General features: G+C 32.3%; 1 protein-coding gene across 1 annotated transcript in view; it reads left to right on the top strand.

Moving 5' to 3' along the window:
- LOC123695497 (putative inorganic phosphate cotransporter) overlaps positions 1 to 21,210 on the top strand; it is a 28,332-nt gene extending 7,122 nt beyond the window's left edge. The window contains exons 2-10 of the mRNA XM_045641368.1: positions 9,888 to 9,967; positions 10,571 to 10,770; positions 11,204 to 11,440; positions 12,269 to 12,478; positions 12,778 to 12,945; positions 13,819 to 14,035; positions 17,348 to 17,469; positions 17,947 to 18,063; positions 20,059 to 21,210. Of these exons, the coding sequence (XP_045497324.1) occupies positions 9,934 to 9,967; positions 10,571 to 10,770; positions 11,204 to 11,440; positions 12,269 to 12,478; positions 12,778 to 12,945; positions 13,819 to 14,035; positions 17,348 to 17,469; positions 17,947 to 18,063; positions 20,059 to 20,277 (1,524 nt within the window). The 5' untranslated portion in view covers positions 9,888 to 9,933 and the 3' untranslated portion in view covers positions 20,278 to 21,210. The remainder of the gene's footprint in view (positions 1 to 9,887; positions 9,968 to 10,570; positions 10,771 to 11,203; positions 11,441 to 12,268; positions 12,479 to 12,777; positions 12,946 to 13,818; positions 14,036 to 17,347; positions 17,470 to 17,946; positions 18,064 to 20,058) is intronic.
- Positions 21,211 to 22,602: the final 1,392 nt, after the last annotated feature.

The raw sequence follows: 22,602 nt of genomic DNA, 5'->3' as shown, positions 1-22,602 counted from the left end.
TGTAAATATCTAGTCGGGATATGTTATTTTAAGCTCTTGTATATAAATTTACAAAATTAAATATACCTAAATAAAGCCTAAATATTATGTTGTAATAGCTGTGGATATTGTTGTTATAAATAATCCATACTAATATTATAAATGCGAAAGTAACTCTGTCTGTCTGTCTGTTACTCAATCACGCCTAAACTACTGAACCAATTTTCATGAAATTTGGTATGGAGATATTTTGATATCGGAGAAAGGACATAGGCTACTTTTTATCCCGAGAAAATAACGCAATCCCGGAAATCCCACGGGAACAGGAACTATGCGGTTTTTCTATGACTGCGCAGGCGAAGCCGCGGGCGAAAACCTAGTTCTCAATAAAAAGGTTTGAAAGTTTGTATACAAGATTCATGAAAATGATACTTCAACTTTTTAATGATCGCTTTGTATCTAAATCTTCTATTTATCAAGAAAAATTATGGATGTAATTTATTATGGAGGTTTTGTTGTACGTGATTAAATACTTAAAAATACTTTAAAAGTTTCATTCATATGAATATATTTATATTTCATTGATATGAATATATTAATTAATAATCGCTGATAAGCTATATGGGTAAAGTAACTCATATAATTATACTACATTTATAACTAGAGACGAAGATGAATATTTTACCGAAAAGAACAAAAACATAATTTAAAAAGTGAGAAGAATCTTGAATAGTTACGCCACTACGCTTGCAAAAAAGTACTTAGCAAAGTAATATTAATATGTGAACTATTTTATAAACAAAATCCCTACATTTACAAACAAGGACATGACATTCTATTTTCATATAGTTTTATTACATGAAAATAATAATCGTTTGTTAAACACAGCTAGCAATCGTCATAATATTATCGCATTAAAGCCTGAACAGGGCCTAAATCAACATATTTTAATTTTCCTGTATAAAACAGATAACTTATTTAAATATGAGATTATTATATCTGCATATAGTAGATAGAATGAAGTGAGTGGTGATTTTAGGTACAGTTTTGGTGCAATACCTAATATAGTTAGTATTATGATGTGATATAAAATAAATGTTTGAGATCTATATTGTGGTAATGGATAGTGCTGTAGTAAAATTGCCGGAAAAAGAACCCATTCAGGAAAAGAAGAAAAAGTAAGTTCTTTTAAGGTTATTGTTGGTGAAAATTAGTGAGATATTATAGTTTGCCTTGTTGTAATTTCATTCTTCATTGCTTCTGAATACTTTTTTTTTGGGTGAAACACTTTCGATCTTCACTCTATATTACGGATTATATAAAACACACATGTCATGTGTGCGTGTGTGTAGAAGTTAGTGTAATATGTGTGCACGGCAGTAAAATATTATTTTTATTAAACTTACTAAAGAAAAAAGGATGATACGACGTAGGTAAAATTCTACGACTCTTCTTCTTTCTTCTTCGACTATGCATTCTTCTCTGTTCTGACAAATTAGTTACATTTTATTGCAATGTTATTGGTATAGTTTACTAATAGTACCTACAAAATCAAAGACTTGTTCTCAAGTCTCGATAAAAAATCATTTTTACGGTCGCTTTAAAGTTAATATTGTATTCAATATCGACAGAAAGCAGTCGACCTCAAGGAATTATTGATTGGTGTCGTGTTATTTACCGCTTGCAACACTGCAGAATACACAATGCTTACACGTTTATAGCAAACTAGCTTTCCGCCCGCGGCTTCGCCCGCGTAGTCAAAGAAAAACTATTGCATCAGTTGTCCTGTTTTTATTTAAATTTGGTGTTTTTTTATGGAGTAAAGATCTTTACATGCCCGTTACCGGGGGATTTTCCGCAATAAAACCTATTTATTCTATGCCTTCTCTAGGGTCTCAAGCTACCACTTTAGGTACCAAAATAATATCATCCAAATCGATTCAGTGGTTGAGGCATGAAGAAGAGACAGATAAAAAGAATTACTTTCACATTTTTATAATATTAGATTAAGATAACTATTTAAAGGAGTGAACTATTTAAGAACTTTGTTGACGTTAGTTGTTAGTTCTTGGAGTACTTACTGCTGATGTTAAACTTATCTCTTTATTATTCATCCCGTTGTGTTTTACTAGTCTAGACTTTTAAAAGTTTTATTAATAAAAGTATTAAATATTTCTTCATTTACGGGAATAGACAGAGCAAGACATATTTACCCACTATTAAATTGTTGAGATGTTTATTGTTTAATTTTATATTTTTTACGTTTTTTAATGTAATGATCAATATAACAAATAACAATTAGGATCGAAAATGTTTATTATAAATTAATTATGATTTAAGAGAAGCTAAGCTTCTCTAAAATGATAATTAAATTAATACCATCTTCCGCAGTTTCCCTAATGATATTTAAGTTAATTAAAATATTAAACAAGAACAATGGACTTTCCTAACTTACTCAAAAACGGAGGATTATTTAAGTCTGATGAGAAATTTACGAAAAACAAAGTTCATAGCTGATCGCTTTAATGCAACCTTATTAACGAAATAGAGAAATCGTTAATTTCTAAAATTCTCGCTTGAAATCAAACACTAGAAAATAAAATGTTTCAATTTATACAGCAAAAATTAATAACTCTTACAAATTAAAATTTATATATTTGTATATACTTATTGATTTATTTTATTAAGGAAAATATCAAAAAAATTAAAAATGTAACCGGTATTAAAATAAGACCTTTTTCCTTGACAACTTGATAACTTGATTGTTTTAAGAGGGATTGGACCTGTTTTGATTATGTTTTTTATCAATACATGAACAGGATTTACTAATAAAAAATTATCCTATAGCTTCACAACTATAGCTAAGCCCTCTTAGATATAATCAATCAATTCTTTGTGATTAATGCTGACACTATGTAATAATTTATTACAATACAAATTGTAAAATTTTGCAACGAGGTGTGAGTTTTACTTAAAATTACACAACGTGAAATCTTTAAAATATTTGGTTGGTACAAAATAAATAATATTCCAATATTAATACTTCAAAGCATGCAAAACATACAGTTTGATTGCTAATATAAGTAAACCTCTCAAAAAGCATTTTACCATTCAATTAGGAGTGACTTTCAATGAAATACCTTGACACTACTATGGATAGAAACTCTTAAGATAAAACATGTTTAAGCATACATTGCAGTTTTGACAAGACAACTTAATTAACAGTATTCAAGAAAAACAGCGATGTATGTATAACTTCCTCATCTATTTATAACTTAAGGTTTTAGGGAAATAAATACTGCATTTGTATTCATTGCAAGATGTTAATGAACATTAATTATAATGAAACTTTATAAAAAATCCCCGTGATCGTGAATGAGTATCAAAAAGTTAATTGTTATTCATTCGTTTACAAAACATCCGTACAAAAAAAAATAATTACCTACTGCTAGATAAATTGTTACTTACTTTAATATAGTGCATACAATTTGGATATAAATAAAAACGCAAAATAAGAAATAATTATTATCAAAACCATTTTATGTAATGAGACTTAATAAGCAAATACGTCCACGTTTCTTATTTATTATACTTTAGGTCAAGTATAAAATTTAACCATGTCAATATACGATATTGAATAAGTCTTAAAAACCTGTATTCGACACGCGTCAATTTACTTTTATCACCTGTCCCAATCAATGTGAATAAAATACGTAATAGATTTTAATGTAATAATAAAATATTATAAATGCGAAAGTAACTCTGTCTGTTCAATTTGCCGATGTTTGTCAATGTGTCGATTTAGATGAAGTTTGGTAAAGAGTAAGCTTGAGACCTGTGATAGGACAGGATAGCTGTTTAATCCCGCAAATCATACGGAAACAGGAACTATGCCGGTTTTGCACGCCTCATAAGCGAAGCGTTGAGGTGGGTACTACTGTCACTTCGCGCAAAACATCTGATTTTTCAAACTTAAAATGTCTTTATGTATCATACATTGCACTTGTAAGATAATACATACACACACATATTAAGAAAAAACACTATTTTTAACATTCATGATATTTTTGATGTCATTTTTGTTATTTAAACTAGTTAAAAAACAGTTTAAAAAAGTTCTGTCTTGGACGTCCGTGTGTCTGTATGTGCGGAGGATTTTCTTGTTAACACGATAGCGACCGAAATACTTTACTAATCGAGTCTTTTTTTTTCTCTTACGCTTGAGTATGCTCAGGAATAGAACCCTTTCATTTTTCAGGGTCTGATTCGATGTGGTTTAATTGTTATTAAATAAACAAAAAAAAATATCGACTGTTCTCCATAATTTTAGTACCTATATCTATATATACATAATAATAATTATATTATATTCTTTATTTTATTTTTTGTTTTATATTTATAGTGTACTCAAAATTCACCATTATAAACTCGATTCTTTATACTATAAGCCAAGGTTTAAAAAAATAAGTTGGTAGTCAGTCCCTTAAACCTGCGCAGTTTCACATCTAGGTGCTAGGCGCTTTCTTTACTTTTCCAACTGTTTTATTTTATTTCTTTTTTATATTTATAGTGTACTCTTTATAAATAATCAATTTTATTGTAAAGGATGAGATTATGAGGCGTGCACTTTTGGATTTTCCAAACTATTTCTTATATTATATTCATAGGTACTTCGTTCCACAATAGGGGATTCACAATCCCAGATCGTCTAAACTCTAGTCCCTAGGCTCTAATAGTTAAGAATATAAATCTCAGAGCCAAATATTGAGTTAAATGGTTAGGTACTTATTTAGCCAAATTATTATATTCTCTACATCGAAACCACGAAATTTGAATTTTTTAAGTTCCTACCTCTATGTTATTGTTTATTACCTACCGACACTATGGCCCATTTAGTTTTAAGAGTTTTTAAAATATTCGCAATAACTATATATTTTATTATTTAGATATACTTACACAATATTTTTCCATACAGCGATCATACAAATAATGTCGTTTTATATTGAAGGGGGATTAAATATAACGAGCATAGAGTGCATTTTAAACAAAAGAGAATGTAACGAGCTTTGAAGTGGATAGTAATTGCTACACATTGATGTCATCGGCATACACATTATGTCAATATGTAAAATAAATATGGGCTTTGAGTCGATACCTACTTTGTAAAATATACATCCATACTAATATTATAAATGCGAAAGTAACTCTGTCTGTCTGTCTGTTACTCAATCACGCCTTAACTACTGAACCAATTTGCAAGAAATTTGGTATAAAGATATTTTGATACTCGAGAAAGGACATAGGCTACTTTTTACCCCGGGAAATAGGATAGGTTTTATCCCGGAAATTCCACGGGAACGGGAACAATGCGGGGTTTTACTTTGACTGCGCGGGCGAAGCTGCGGGTGGAAAGCTAATTAATTTATATAAAGAAACACCTACTAGTGACTCTTGTTTCGCTTTTATTTAGAATACGTCTTGTTACTTGGAACACTTCAACTAATTAATAAGTAATTATTCACAATATTGTTTTAAATACATGCAACCACCCACATAAAATCAATAACATGGGTAACACAAACACTAAGTACATAAAATGTATGTTTATTGTTTGCAATAATCATTCGTAAGGAAATTACAAAAAAAGCAAAGATATTAATTTGAACTATACTTTACTGACTATTTCAAAATAAAATTGAAATGTCGTTATTGACCCGATGATACCCATATAAGCCCAATAAATTTTTGGACCTAGTAACTAGTAAGTAGGAATAACTATAGAAACTACTATTGCTACCTCGCATGAAACTAGACGTGCATGAAAAGTTTATTGGTTTGGTTGAACGCGCTTATCTAAAAAACAGATCTTTATTATTGGATTGCCCATTTATTGTCCAAGACTATCCATTACAGGCTGTATAACCGATAGGAGTAACAACTAAAAGAGTTAAAAATTATGCAGGAAAGAACCGCGTTTTATTGACACCCACACAAAGTTGCCAGTTAGGAATACATAAATATACGTCAATGCTCAATGTGATATTGAATTTATCTAACTCTATCTTGTCAGTCTTACTTGTAGTAATCTGTATTATTTTATCTTAGTTACATTTTCCAAGAGTTTTGGGATGGGACGTAAGTACACTAGGAGAGTAAATTTTGATGTGATTCAATAATATCTAAATTGATTGGTATCTTGAATAGAATGAAATGTATTTCGAACTATATTCAATTGTTTATTTATCAATGTTTTATGTGAAATATTCAAAGATTATTCTATGAGTGGAAATGTATCCTACACACATTTTGTGTGTAGGATGACTGAGATTTTACTTCGACGAATTATTTATTATCTAGAAAAAATATATCTGTTCACGTCTTTGATATATAAAAGAAGATAATTCTATAAAATAAATTAATAGTTTAGAAGGGAGGGATATAATGAATGGATTTAACTTTCCGGCTGATCTGAAAACATAATATTTAAATCTGACTTGGTACATGCACCGTCATGTAACGCACTTTTTGAATTTGCAATTTTATCAAAATAACCAACGTTTCGTTTCACATATAAAAGGAAGTGTATTAAAGTCATACTTCATTGACATAATATACATCGATCTCATAATTGTACACTATGCAGGGTATTAACAGTCACGATAGAGTGCTTATATGATTAAGTATATCTTAATTGAACAAAACACTTAAGAAACCTACAGGTATCATTTTTATTTCCTGGAAGTAATTAAACATTTTGAATAATTCATGGTGTTTTTATAAGCCATATGTATGAAACATAATGAACGAATAAGTAATTTAATCGAGGCATGTCTAAGTAATTACAATAAGCCGGAACACTGCTGCTAATAAAAACGGGAAAACACAAAAAGAAAATTACCCGAATCTTGAAACAACAAAGATCTTTTGGCATTTTAATTATTTTTTCAAAACAAAGAAATTCGCTTTTCTAAACAATGAAACAATATGATAGGTACATTACCAATTTACCACTAAAGTTTTCTGCACAAATTAATATTAGATAGCAATGTTTTAAAAAGTTTATATTAGGTTAGATCATATTATGAGCTTATTGATGTTGTTTATTGTTTATTTTTTATGATATTCCTACTAATATAATGCATTTAGTTATTATCTTTCGGAACTTTTTTGATTAAATTATTATGAACGTTGTTGAAAAGAAAACACTTATTTTTTAGAATACAAGTAACAAATAAATCTCATGAATGATGAACACATGGATATAAATAAAGATTTTAACAATCAAATAATTAGGTTAAGTTGATATGAATGCATTTGTTTTAAATATCTTTATTTTAATGTTAATTATATTCTTTATTACAAAATATTTTTTTTATTGATATGATTTCATGTCACGGCCACATTCAAAATGCTTTTGTGCATCATTTTAAGTTTATGCATCATTCATGTATTGCTCATGTTAATTAATAAATTAATTAAATAAATAGAAACAAAAAAAAATATTGTGTACCAAAATAATAGAAACACAATTAAGTAAATATAAAAAAGGCACAGTTGAGCACAACTGGCAGTCTTATCGCTGAAGCAGCGATCTCTTCCAGACAACCTAGTGATCAAGGAAAAGCAGTTATAGTATAAGGTATAAGCACAGATAATATACAACTATACTAGTAGCACAGATGACAGAATACTTAATAATAGCTTACGCTACGTAAATGGGCTTACCAAAAAGTGTAATATAAAGTCTACAATATATTAAATACTTTCCACCGCCCGCACAGTCAAAGAAAAACCCGCATAGTTCCCGTTCCCGTGGGATTTCCGGGATAAAACCTATCCTATGTCCTTTCTCGGGTATTAAAATATCTCTATACCAAATTTCATGCAAATTGGTTCAGTAGGTAAGGCGTGATTGAGTAACAGACAGACAGACAGAGTTACTTTCGCATTTATAATATTAAGTATGGATTTATTAAATAATATCAAATATGTATAAATGTTAAGTATAAAACGTCGGTATTCGAAGCTCATATTCACACACACAAAATATATTTCAATGATGTATATTCTGTTGTTGTTTTGGCCGGGAAAACTAACAATGTAACAAAATAAGCATGAATAATGCATGTAGTTTGCAGTTAGACTTTAGTTGCAACTATTACCGCCTCTGGTACTTTTTATTGTAAAGTAATTTATTAGAGTAAGAATTATAAAATTTAAATACTTAAACGTTTTAAAAAAAACTACATTTACAGTCTAGACAAAAAATTAAAAATATCATATATTATTTTATACTAAAGAAAAAGAAAGATTGTATGTTATAATGTGCTCAAATACCATAGAATAGAAGTACAATTATTCATACACTATTTATAGAATAACGCCTAAATTATATTTGTAGATACACAGTCAAGTTTTTGTTGCAAATTCTTTACGCTCAAGAAGCATGGCGACCTTGGCCTGGTAATAAAACATGAAAAATTGCCACCAAATTAAATTTACCAGCAATTAACTAAATATTTTATGTAATAGGTTTCTAAACACTGAAAGCAAAATAAGCCGTTGTAATTAATGACGTAATACCTACAGAGGTCTTTTTGTATGAAAAGAAATCCAGAAAGCCTGAAAATATAAGCCATTAATGGACGAACAGGATTTCTGAAAGCAAGGACATCTTTTATTTTGTGTAGAATTTTAAAACAAATAGAAATGAAGTATGATTTTTCTAAAAATATACGCGCAAAAAATGCTTTATGTATTTCCGAGTAGGAAATAGATGGATGTTTGGTAAATGGTAGGATATCATGAATTGGCGCGGAAGTATTCAAACCGATACCTGCGGCCCCATCATTAAAGCGGCTCGACAGAACACAGTGGGGTTTTAGCCGGTAAGAACCCGACATAACCCACGGCTTATTTCCCGGGGGCAGTGGGAATCTATGCAAGATTTCCCCACTTAAAAAAAAGGATATCATGATATGTGATTGTATGTAATGTAGGTATTTATTGACTTAACTGTATTTTATATTTTATGTGATTGAATGTAATGTAGGTATTTATTGAATTAACTGTATTTTATGTGATTGAATGTAATGTAGGTAATTATTGACTTAACTGTATTTTATGTGATTGAATGTAATGTAGATATTTATTGACTTAACTGTATTTTATGTGATTGAATGTAATGTAGGTATTTGAAATGAAATGAAATGAAATGAAATGAATCTATGAATAATTGTTCTAAATAATGTAATTTTTAATATATTTTTTTTTTAACCTCAATTGTGCTGTGTACACACAATTTGGCTGGCATTTTACCGCAACATGATTGTGATTAAACTTGTGTATAATTAGTCAAAATTGTCAGCTGTGATGTGTACCTATTTAAATAAATAAATAAATAAATAAATAGATATAGTTTTTTTTGGCAAAAAGTTCTGTGAACATGCAAACTCTACATTCTAAAGACTATTTGTGTACGAAATTTATGCATATTCAAATCGTATAGACTATTTGAATAAATAATAAATATTTATAAATATATTTATATATTTAAATAAATATTTATAAAAACAAAGGCAATTCGCAACACATTTTAGCAATTGTTCTATTTTCGCCTAAAAGCTTCGTGTTTTGTTATATTCGTTATAGTTTTGCGTTATCTCGTTTATTCTGTAATTTATGCTCGTTAAAAGTGTGTTTGTATTTCAATATGAATATTTTGAATTTAATATATCGGGTACATGGTAATTATTTAAATAAATATTATTACATGAAATAAATACGATAAAACGCACATATTTCTTTGAATACGCAATATCAGTAAATAAAACGGAGGAAAATAACTCTATTCATTATCACTTTTATGATTATCTATTTATCTTATTTACGTAGTTCTTGATTTACAGATCCGCAGTCTCTTTAGCAGCCGTAATCTTTATACTGTACGTTGAAATGATACCGCGATGGAGAAAGATATTAACGAAGTGTAAGTATATTTATATTTTATACATTTTATATAATACTAGCGGTCCGCCCTGACTTCGCCCGATGTTTACGTTTTTTCTCCAAACGAAACATCCTCGTACTTCAAGGAATATTGTTAGAAAATAATTAACGAAATCGGTAACGAAATCGGTTCAGCAGCTGTTCTCGAGATTTGCGCTAAGCAACACATTTGGCGATTCATTTTTACTACATAGAGATTATTTTTGTATGAAGGATACTTGGAAAGTTGATAAACATCATAAACAACATTGATTTTCTTAGATATTTCTCTATCTATGGGAATAATATTATAAATTGATGTTAAGTTCTTTGAAATTAATAAAATTGGAATGATTTGCAAGCAATTTTGTTATGTTATTAATAGGAAAATGGACCATATCAAACAAGCCTTATTGTCTATTTCCTACTTAAATAATTTTTAATTCATTTCACGGTTACTATCCATTATTCATGTCCATTATAATCTGAAAAATATAATCATTTTAATGTCTGTTTATTTCATATACTTACTCGCAAGTATTTTTGATAATATTTTAGAAAAATTAGTTCCTTGAAATTTACTTACTATTTTCTAACATTTCAGTGTTCATAATACCCCAGCGATATGTCCTGGGGCTCATGGGTCTATTGGCCGTATGCAACGCGTACACAATGCGTGTCTGCCTTAACTTGGCTGTCACTCAAATGGTCAATAACACCAAGAATGAGGAGTCACACTTCGATCCCAATGCATGTCCAGATGAAAGCGAACTTCTCGTTAATGGCACCGCTATTATGAAACCGGTGAGTTTTGTTTGATTATAGAATAAATAAGCCAGGTGACAAAACGAAAATAGCAAGTTTATGATATTAAAAAAACCTGGGTATTTTTATAATAGAGTACATAATCTAAATCACAAAAATGTTATAATTTAGGAATTTCTCAGGAAAGGATAATATTGAGATGTTTTATATTATTATATCAGAGTGTAGGTAAACTGTAGATAGCAGGGGAAAAACAAAGGAAATACATGAAGTTATTATATTATTGCTGTGTTGCGTGATGACGTGAAAGTTGGGTCAAACTTTTAATGGATAAATTGAGCTCCATCTATTGTTTGTTTTCCCATTTGTATATAGCTTACTAATTTATACGTTCAAATAAAACATATAAATATATATGAAAAACGCCTATTGTGTATTTGAATTAGCTAAATAATCAATTTACAATTTTCAGCATGCCTACTTCGATTGGTCCGAATCGACGCAAGGTCTAATCCTAAGTGGGTTCTACTACGGGTACGCACTAACTCATGTTCCTGGTGGATACTTAGCAGAGAAGTATGGAGGCAAATGGACCCTGGGTATCGGGTTGTTGAGTACAGCCTTGTTTACTCTGTTGACACCGATCGTGGTGAATGCGGGAGGGGCCACGTGGCTGTTCATACTTCGTGTCTTGCAAGGGATGGGAGAGGTTAGTAGAATTTGAGTTGAGTTGTACCTACTATATTATGGCAATGTTATTTTTTAAAATGAGAAAATATACTCATAATATGTTTGTTTGCCTGATTGTATTGGGTATTGAAGCCGTAATTTTGTTGAAGAAATTTAGAATATAAATTGAGAATCAACCTACAGAGATTCATAAAAAATGCAGAATACAATATATTATTATTATTCTGAATCCAGTATCTTATCGTGTTCAAGTATATCCCTCATCTCTTTCGCTGATATCAATAATCTCTGTATGACTATACCGCGTGTCACCGCTTCGTTACATGCATATTTATAATCACGATATTTGATGGTTTATTTCATTCTTCCTTTATTTATAGATATATATTATATTAATAATATCTACAGCTTGTAATAGCTGCAAAGGCATAATACGTGTTACGTATGATGTTCTTATATTTTATAGATCTCTAGGTCTAGTAGCTGCCTTAATTTTAAGATTCTGAATAAGATACTCCATTGAAATATTTCTTTCTAATATTAATTTAAAACCCTATTTAGAATGAAAGAGCGAAAAACAATATTTTATATGAAATTCGAACTTGCGTCCGAAGGGACTCTACATTTTTCACAAATTATAATTCGACCAAGAATACAAGAAGACAGGATGTAGGTACCTACCTAACTTTATTTTCCTTCATTTTCTGTGCACTTGATTTCTCTCCGTAAATATTAACCACTGAAGCAGGATAGGAGATACGATGAATGAAAACTGACGTACATTCCCCTTAATACAGAAATTTAATACAGAATGATAATACTCAACATATTTTGTTAAAAATTCCAGGGTCCCACTATGCCAGCTTTGATGGTGGTACTGGCACGATGGGTCCCACCACACGAGAGATCTCGGCAAGGAGCATTGGTGTTCGGTGGTGCTCAAATCGGTAACATCTTTGGGTCCTTCATGTCTGGCATCCTCATGGCAGGGGACGGACATTGGGCCAATGTGTTCTACTTCTTCGGCTGCTTTGGCATACTGTGGTTTATATTCTGGGTAAATATAGTTGAATATACTTTGAATGAACTGTAGGTTAATTCATGGAATCATGTATTCGATTTAAAATGTAATTTTCAATGGGCACTACGTCTGTTTTATTTACAGCTGGTAAACATTTAAGGTAACTGCGAGTTATAAATAAAAAGTGTCCTGACAATTTTAAAGCTATGTTAATTGCAAGCTTTTTTTTCTGGCTCTATTCTTATCATTATATCTAGTCATCAAAACATAAGATACCAAAAATATTCCAACGTGAAATATTAACAAAGCAATAATTATAATACATCTTGTTACAGAGTGTTTTATGCTACAGCACGCCTAATACCCACCCATTCATATCAGACGAGGAACTCAAGTATTTGAACGAAACTATAACGAGTTCAGACAACAAAAGCGCAAGAGATCCAATACCATGGAAAGCCATTTTGAGATCGGTGCCGGCTTGGGCTCTATTATTTGCGGCTGTGAGTACAATATCATGAAATATAACTTCTCTGTAAGCTGATAGTAATACTGCTATATGTTATGGTTATACATGAGAGAAAGTTCCCTGTGTTTTTTTGCTGCTCAATCACTTGATGTAAACAAAATTAAAAAAGGTATAAAAATACTGAATTTTATAATTTGTATTAAAATGGCGAGTCAGTTCTAAATTCTAATCTATTGTTTTTTTTTTAACCGACTTCATATAGATGAAAACTAACTAGTTCATCCTCGAAATTAAACTTTACTTTTCAATTTTTAATTGCTCTATTAATTATAAATAATGGGTTGTTGTTCTAATTAAATGAATGCCATTCTAATGATTAAATGATGATAATGAACGGGATAACAGAAGGAAATAATCCTCCTCAAAACGCTCGTTAAATTTAATGGTTGTGCTTATTTTCGGCTTAGGATTGAGATAAACAAGACCTTTTTTATCAAAATAAGGATAATTTAATGGTTCAAGCTTTTTTTAGATTTCGTATCTAATGGTACAAAAATATTTTGCCGAGGAAATGTTTTTCATCAGATTAAAATACGAACTAAAACTCCCCTTGTTATTTTTACTACACGTAAAAAATCAAAATAAAAAAACGACGTGTGGCACTCGGGGACTGCCGCGGTAAAGATATTGCATGCTATGCCTTCAAGCCACACCTCCGCCCGTCGGAGTGGAGAGCGTGAGGTTTTTTCGTTACGGAATTTCTCGATTCAGTCCCCGCGCTCAAGGCCCGCGATAGAAGCTATGCAATAGCTTAAAATGAGGCTTAAAAATACACCTTAACTAAGAATAACAACGAAGTAAGTATGTTATAAGATTTTTTCTCAAATGAAGCGTAAAAACATTTCAGGTTGGCCACGACTGGGGTTACTATACAATGGTAACTGATTTGCCCAAATACATGACAGATGTACTTAAATTCAACATAGCTACCACGGGAACATTAACAGCTATACCATATCTTGCGATGTGGGTATCATCTTTTATCTTTGGCTGGATTTGCGATGTCTGTGTTAAGAGAGGCTGGCATTCAATTAAGGCGGGACGAATCATTTATACGTCTATTGGTATGTAAAATTGTTTGTAGCTTTTTTAATGAATGCAATTTACTTTCATTATTTATTTTTATTAATTTAATTAAAATGAATACATTGGTAAATAAGCCGCTATGGAAAGAAATAAAGAAATAATAATAATAATAATAAGAGGGCGTAGGGATGTGACGACCCCATCGCCCACGGTTGGAATATCTATTGTCTATGTGACAATAGATATTTCACCCGTGCAATCAGTCAACCCGCAGGACACCTTGTGGCGGGGTGTCGGGGAGTAGCGACCCCGCGGGAACCGAGTGCTCCCGGGGGAGGACCCTGTCTTCATCTCCGGCTTGCCTTCACCGGCCGGTCGGAGTGAAGCCTGACGAGGACAGGACCCCCACCTCTGGCTTGCCTTAACCGGCCGGCCAGAGTGGAGTCGCGAGAGCTTTTAGCTCGAAGGGTGGATGCGAATCGTAAGTGGCGAGTGGGCACGTGATGCTGGACCCTCAGGGAGCGCGTGATCGGAGTTTAAAGTCCAGGGACGCCTCTCCACCCTTAGCTGCTCACAATATGTTGCCCCCTTGTCGCACTATTGCAGCGACTTATTTCGGGGGCCCATACAGTGAGAGGGCGAGTCACCACCTGCCAACATATTTTTACTTTCTTTTAGTAGAAAGGCAGGTGCCATAGTTTCCCATAGTCCCCAATACCAGTCCACTTAGCATCCCAATCCATAGCCCGGTTTATTTTGCATCCATTTCTCACAATAGTCCTACATCGGCCGCGGACTGCCCAGGGCTGTATCTCTATAGTGCAGTTATGGGCAGGCTGCGGCTGGTGTCCCACAACACATTAAAATTCTCAAAGGGCCTCTGCGTGTTGGATCCGTGTCCCCACGTAAGCCTTCCAAAGATCCGGGTACCGTCCTTATGGTGGTACCCGAGTATTATGGAAACGAGAAACATAATAATAATAATAATAAGGGCGTAGGGATGTGACGACCCCATCGCCCACGGTTGAAATATCTATGGTCTACGTGACAATAGATATTTCACCCGTGCAGTCAGTCAACCCGCAGGACACCTTGTGGCGGGGTGTCGGGGAGTAGCGACCCCGCGGGAACCGAGCGCTCCCGGGGGAGGCCCCTGTCTTCATCTCCGGCTTGCCTTCACCGGCCGGTCGGAGTGAAGCCTGACGAGGACAGGACCCCCACCTCTGGCTTGCCTTAACCGGCCGGCCAGAGTGGAGTCGCGAGAGCTTTTAGCTCGAAGGGTGGATGCGAAGCGTAAGTGGCGAGTGGGCACGTGATGCTGGACCCTCAGGGAGCGCGTGATCGTAGTTTAAAGTCCAGGGACGCCTCTCCACCCTTAGCTGCTCACAATATGTTGCCCCCTTGTCGCACTATTGCAGCGACTTATTTCGGGGGCCCATACAGTGAGAGGGCGAGTCACCACCTGCCAACAATTTTTTGCTATATCTTAGTAGAAAGGCAGGTGCCATAGTCTTCCATAGTCCTTAATTCCGGTCCATTAACATCCCATTCCATAGCCCAGTTTATTTTGTTTCCTTATCTTGCAATAGTCCTACATCGGCCGCGGACTGCCCAGGGCTGTATCTCTATAGTGCAGTCATGGGCAGGCTGCGGCTGGTGTCCCACAACACAGTAAAGTTCTCGAAAGGGCCTCTGCGTGTTGGATCCGTGTCCCCACGTAAGCCTTCCAAAGGACCGGGTACTTTCCTTATGATGGTACCCGTGTATTATGGAACTGAGATACATAATAATAAAAACATTTATTGACCACAAAACACACCACACAGATACAAAAAACAAACATAATTAAAAGAGAAAACAAAAAACCAATAGAGCTTAAAAACTAATAAAACTTACTTAAAACATAACAAATAAAATAATATAAAAAACCTTATAACTAAACTTAAAAAATATAACTAAAAACAACAACAAAGAACTGTGTGGTAATGTCCATCATCAAAAGGGACTACTCAGTTATAAGCTGTAGTGCCCCATAGGAACACTAACAGCACTGATTTTCAGGAGCCCCTATCGGTTGCGACGGTTGGAGTTACAGCTTTTTTTTTTTAAATAGATAATAATATATAACTAACTATATAATTATGATGAAATAGTGCTAAGTGTGAGATATATATTTATAAAATATTTGTACTTACTACTTATATAATATAAGAAATATATATGTAATAAAAATATATGTATAGAAAAAATAATAAATTAAGAATAATAAATAACTACAATAAGAAGTATGTTATTATATACGTAGAGAATAGAGATACCTATACACATACAGCGGGACACATCAACGGCACTAAGGCTGGTACAGAGTATTTAATAAATGTTTTTTATATTTAAATCGAAAGTTTGTAATACTTTTTACTTCAGACAGGGGTGGTGGAAGGTTGTTCCAGCACTTAGTGGCGCTGTATGTGAAACCGCCTCTAAATGATGCAGTGTAGTGCATGGGTATTGATAGCTTTATGCTGGCAAATCTGGTTTTGTATTTTAGGTCGCTTCGTTGACCTAACCAAGCTAATTTTTTATATAGATATAATGGTATTTTTTCATGCATTAAACCAAATAACAAAGTAGCAAAATGTAATTGCCTACGTCCATCCATATTTAAAATATTGGCGTCTTTAAGATAGGGACTGATGTGGCTTCTAGGTGGAACGTTCCAGCAATATCGTGCGCAGGCATTCTGGACGCGTTGTATTGCTGTTCTAGTACGGCTAAGCAGTCTAGGGCCATATACAGTATCCGAAAAGTTAAATTTCGACAATACAAGAGAATCACATAGACGGATACGTAAATTTAAATTTATATATTTTCTTATTTTATACAAAATTTTTAACCTATAAAAAGAATTAGAAATGGTATTATTTATATGTTTTTCGAATCTCAAATTCTCGTCAAATAATAAGCCTAAATTCCTTGCCTCGTGTACACGCTCGATTAAATTATTATCAACTACTATTTTGGGATCAAAATGCTCAATCGCTTTTACCATCTTAGGGCTTCCTAGAAGCATAAACATTTATTCTTGTATAATTGCATCTAAAAATTATGTCAATGTAAGTTATTACATTGAGGTCAGGATATTATACCAGCCTTGAGCGAATAGAGGCAATCACGGTAGTGTAGAAGGCCTAAATGTCTATGATCGGTCGTCATTGTAGATGTTTATTCATAATCGCCGTAAAAGCGGCAAACGTCGACGATAATTTGTTGGGCCAACACTGCCCATTGTGTAGAGGGCCACTATCAACCACACATGTATATCTAAGTTTAAAACAAATAAATATTTCCAGCTGCAACTGGCCCAGCGATCTGTATAATCCTCGCATCCTACTCTGGCTGTGACAGGTTCGCAGCTGTCGCCTACTTTATAGCTTCTATGGCCCTAATGGGGGGATACTATAGTGGGATGAAGGTAATATAATTGGAGTTTTATTATTTGTATGATATTAGTTTCGTGGTACGAAATATTATCACAAGCCTCTTTTATTGTTTGTAGTTAAATTAGTTTCATGTACCTAATTTTTTTTATGCATTTTTTATCCACATTATTCACTTATATTGATTGATGTGCAAAACATATAACAGAAAATACCAACACCGCAATACCGATATCTTAATTTATTTTCACAGTTAAGACAAAATTTTAATGTGTTTAAATAGTAAATATAAATACTCCAGAGAGTAATATTTATACCTTGTACATAGGTATCCATTCATCCCATTAAACACATCTTATTTAAGCGTTATAATAGCCAAAATATCCACAAAGTGTCAAATATTACAATAGTAATGTCGATCCCTTCATCCGCAAAATTATTATTACGACCTTACCTTGTTTTTACCGCTGACCTTAGCATATTATAATATTGGAAATTTATTTTTATTTCAGGTGAACGCGTTAGATTTAGCTCCAAACTACGCTGGCTCGTTGACAGCTATGATAAATGGTACATCAACTCTCTCTGGAATAATAACACCGTATCTGATTGGACTTTTAACACCTGATGTACGTATAGTTTTATAAAAATTGTTATGATAGAGCGCAATGCAGGCCTCTGAGGCAACTTAGATTTTCAAGTCAACAGCACAATCTTTTTTCCTTATTCTTATTTCTAAATTGCATTATGAAACTTGAACAAAGTCACAATTTATATAAGTAACAAATATTTCACATAAAAATGCAGAAAAAGCACTTGTTTTTTCTCATCGGAAGATAGAATAAATTTTATTTATCGTGTCCCAAAAGGTCAACATTTTATCGATACGTCAACTCTTCAAAATTATACAAGTTATCTTGAACTCCTTTAGAACTTAGCCCGTAACAATAGAGAAATTCACAAAATAATAGATCTTCCGAACTCCATGTCAGCTTTGAGATCAACTGGCAAGATTTTGGTGAAGTTTTGCCTTTGAGATTACCCTTGTGGCATCAATACCTTGTGAAATGGTTTTGCGGCTAAATCCTGCTAATTACATTAAAATGTAATCTATTTGAACAGTTTGAGGTAGAAACTGAATCTAAAGTAGCCTTTATAGTTGAATCTACCTTATCTTTGTTAATTCCCTCGTCCATATCATTTTCGATAAAGGTATTTTCACGAAGGTTTTTGGCTATACCTGCGTTCGATCCATGTTAACATTTTAAACATGTTATTGTTTCCTTTAAGAAACTTATCCATCTAAACATATGATTTTAAATCAGTTCAGTTTTACAATCAATATTATTTCAGACACTCACCAAAGTTTTCTGGACACAAAATAGAATTCATTAAATATGTTATCTCCTATTTAATTCAAGGCACAATAAAAATGAAAAACATAATGCTAATGATAGCAAAAATATTCAAGTGAAAAGACATAAAAAACTATGTTAGTATAGTAGGTATACATAAGCGAATATTTATATAATTTAATCCAAATGTAATGTTCTAAGAAACAACTCTAATGCACACAAACGGGCTGTGTAATGGTTACAAATGCCGCCATTATTCCCTTTCTGCCCAACAAATGTTTCGTTTTTTCCGTCTCGCTTAGGATTTATAGCCCATTGGTATCTAAACCCATTTATAGCATATGCATCATTTGAGCCTAACCTGGATTTTTCGAGCGTAAAATATACGCGAATTGTAAAACCTTTTATGGTACATAAACGCCAAACGGGATTCAATACGAAATTAATGTATATTTTTTACATATCTGAATCGATTAACATTATGAGAACGTTAATCATACCCAAAAAACGTAAAGTATTATTTTTTGCTCTGATTTGATACATTGTATCTAATAATTAATTTATTGATTAAAACATAATTTTGTCCACTTGTCAGTAACAATATTCTAACATCAATGTTAGTAGATAACAATACCAAATTTAATATCTACATAATTTTTTATTATCATTTTACAAAATCCGTATGATTTATAGGTAGGTAATTTTTGGTAACCGTTATTAAAATAAATAAAACATTTCAATTTCTAAACGTAAACGCGAATTTAAACATGTCATAATAATTCATTCACACACGTTACCGCAAACCACGCCGAAACTGCCTCGAAACAATATCTGTTTTCAGTAAAATTAATTTTATTACTTTATTTTCATAGTATTACCTACAGTGTTTTCTAACTTGTGGTAGGTTCTATGAAATGTTCGAAATATTTTTTCATTCGTTTTGTTGACGAACTAATGTAAATGTGACAGTATTTATGAATTTAAAATTGTACCAATGGAACAGATTTGCAGTTACCTTGCTATCTCACAAGAAATAGAGTTTTTTTTTGTAGGTATCTAAATAAGACGTAAATGAAACAAGATATTTTATTTATGTGCCGGTTTCACCTCTTGCTAACAATTTCTCTGCTTATTAGTCATTTTTAAGTAAATTTTCATACAATATTATTTTGTCATTTTAACCGTCAGATAAACTAAACAGAATATACCAGGAAACTGTGAAACCTACTTATTTCTTAAACAATGTGTTCATACTTATTTTTTTTTCAGTCAACACTAGCCCAATGGCGTATAGCCTTCTGGATTTGCTTCGCAGTCCTCGTCGGTACCAACATAATTTATTTATTCTGGGCAGACGGCAAGCAGCAATGGTGGGATGATGTCAGACAACATGGCTACCCCGCAGACTGGAAACACGGCCCGCTCAAAATGTCTGACGATGACAAGGAAAAGAGCAAAAAGAAAGAAGCAGAAGGCACTACTTTATAGACTAATTGTAGAATATTGTACTTATAAGTACGCTTAAATAAATTGTCTTGTGTATTGAACAGCTATGATGTTATACTTAGTTTTTATGGTGGCATTGATTTGATGCTGTTCTTGATAAAGGATTTACATAAACAATTTAGAAAAAGCACTGGTTTTGAACACAAATTTAAATTTACATTTAAATTACAAAAATTACATGCGTTTTTTCTAGAGATAATCACACGAATTTGCTGCCTGCGAAAATGTAACGACTATGCTTTACTTTTTAATTATAAAAAGCGTTTTTTATTAAAAGAATGTGCATATTCACACAAGCATTTGAGTATTTTTATTAGAGATCACTGTAAATTTTCTAAGCAATTATTTTTCGTGATCAATGTTCTGAATGAACAATAATCGTGTTTGAGACTTTAGTTAGAAAGCCTGTAAGTATTTTACGGTAATTTAAAAGGAATTTTACTAGTGCCATGTGATAAGTAGCTTGAATTTTATATTCTAAGATACACTTAAATTATAGTAACTCATTTTTTAACCATTATTACCAGTAATTTAGTACTTACGCTGTGAAATAAGTTACCCCAGTATTTTGTATTTGTTGTTATGAAGTTATCGAAGCTATTGAAAAATCGAATAGAAAGTGTGTACCTATATCATAACTTTTATTATAAGCATATAAATGTTTATTTATCTTTAGTTCAATGGTATAGTTATTTATTGTGTATAACAATAAAAACTTATTTATAGTTTTACCTATGTGTGCTAAGTATACTAAGTCAGGTAGCTTAAATCGGACGCAGTAACTTAATACTTATTTATTATAATAAACAAATAGAATTAAAATGTGTGATAGAGAGTTGTATTTTGTGATATTGTTTTTAATATTTGACGAACATTGCTATTGTAAATAATTATAAATAAAAAGCATCCATTATATTTCGTTTGTTTTAATTAAGCTTTTCAAAGCTGAATCCTGAAAAAAACTCGAATATTTTTCATTATATCTAATAAATACCATTACCTACTGTCTTATGCAAAAGATGCCGAAGGAACAATAAAATTCATTATTAAATGTAAATGAAAACTCAAAATTGTATTGCACCAAAGGAATGCGCTAGAGTCAACGATTCATGTTCCCTTGTGTAGTTTCCTATTGCGTATGTACTCATAATAAATAGAACTCGTTGCATCTTCGTTGCATATATTTTGCTTCTGTGTTTTGTGTTTTTGTTTTGCTATTTACAGAAGCGTCATATTAAAATGCGCTAATACAGAAAAATATTAAGACGTGTTTTCCATAAAAAATAATCCTGTTCTTGATTGTTCTACACCGAGAGAGTAATTGAAATTGACTCTAATATTACAGAATTATGTGAGACAATACGCTATTCTTTCTAGAATTTTCTTTAAACACCAAGGCTAAGTTTTAGCTTGAAAATAATATTAACTCTTAGTTTCTCCCTTTTATGGAATAACGAAACTGAACATTTACTTTCGTTCGTTCTAGAATGTTCTTGTACGTACGTACTTATCACTACATAGTATAAAACAAAGTCGCTTTCTCTATCCCTATGTCCCTTTGTATGCTTAAATCTTTAGAACTACGCAACGGATTTTGATGCGGTTTTTTTAATACATAGAGTGATTCAAGAGGAAGGTTTTCGTATATAATTTACCTATTAGGTTTAAGACAAAGCGGGCGAAACCGCGGGCGGTAAGCTAGTCTTGTATAATCCAATCTCTATGGCTTTTAAGATATTCATCGCTCTATATGCAAGTTCATAGTAATTTCTTTAAAATATTAATTCAATGTAAGTCTGCAGCTGGCCTTTCACACTGCAGTGCACACTTGGGTAACAGCCCGGGATCAGTTTAGGCAAACGATGTGTGAAGCGCAAGGGAACTTTATACTAAAGATGCATATGTTTGGAAAACTTATCACCTATCTTAATATATTATATAAATCCCGTGTCACAATAATTGTCCTCAATGGACTCCTAAACCACTTAACCGATTATAATAAAATTCGCACACCATGTGCAGTTCGATCCAACTTGAGAGATAGGATAGTTTAAATCTCAAATCGTTTTAGAAAAAGCGGGCGAAGCCGCGGGCGGTAAGCTACTATATTATAAGAGAATGATAATTTATTGCATAAACTACATGTTTTAAAATAAATTACATATTAAATAAAATTGATGAACGATACCAACTATGGATAAAGAAGAGAAACTGAATCCTTTAAGGTTTTTAATTCAAATTGTTAAATGTATGTAATTCTGGATATTATGCTTTTACTGTTTAGTGTTTACATTACAATATCAATTT

The sequence above is a fragment of the Colias croceus genome, chromosome 11 (assembly GCF_905220415.1).
Source record: "Colias croceus chromosome 11, ilColCroc2.1".
Classification (NCBI taxonomy): Eukaryota; Metazoa; Arthropoda; class Insecta; order Lepidoptera; family Pieridae; genus Colias; species Colias croceus.
This window is presented reverse-complemented; position numbering and strand designations above follow the sequence as displayed.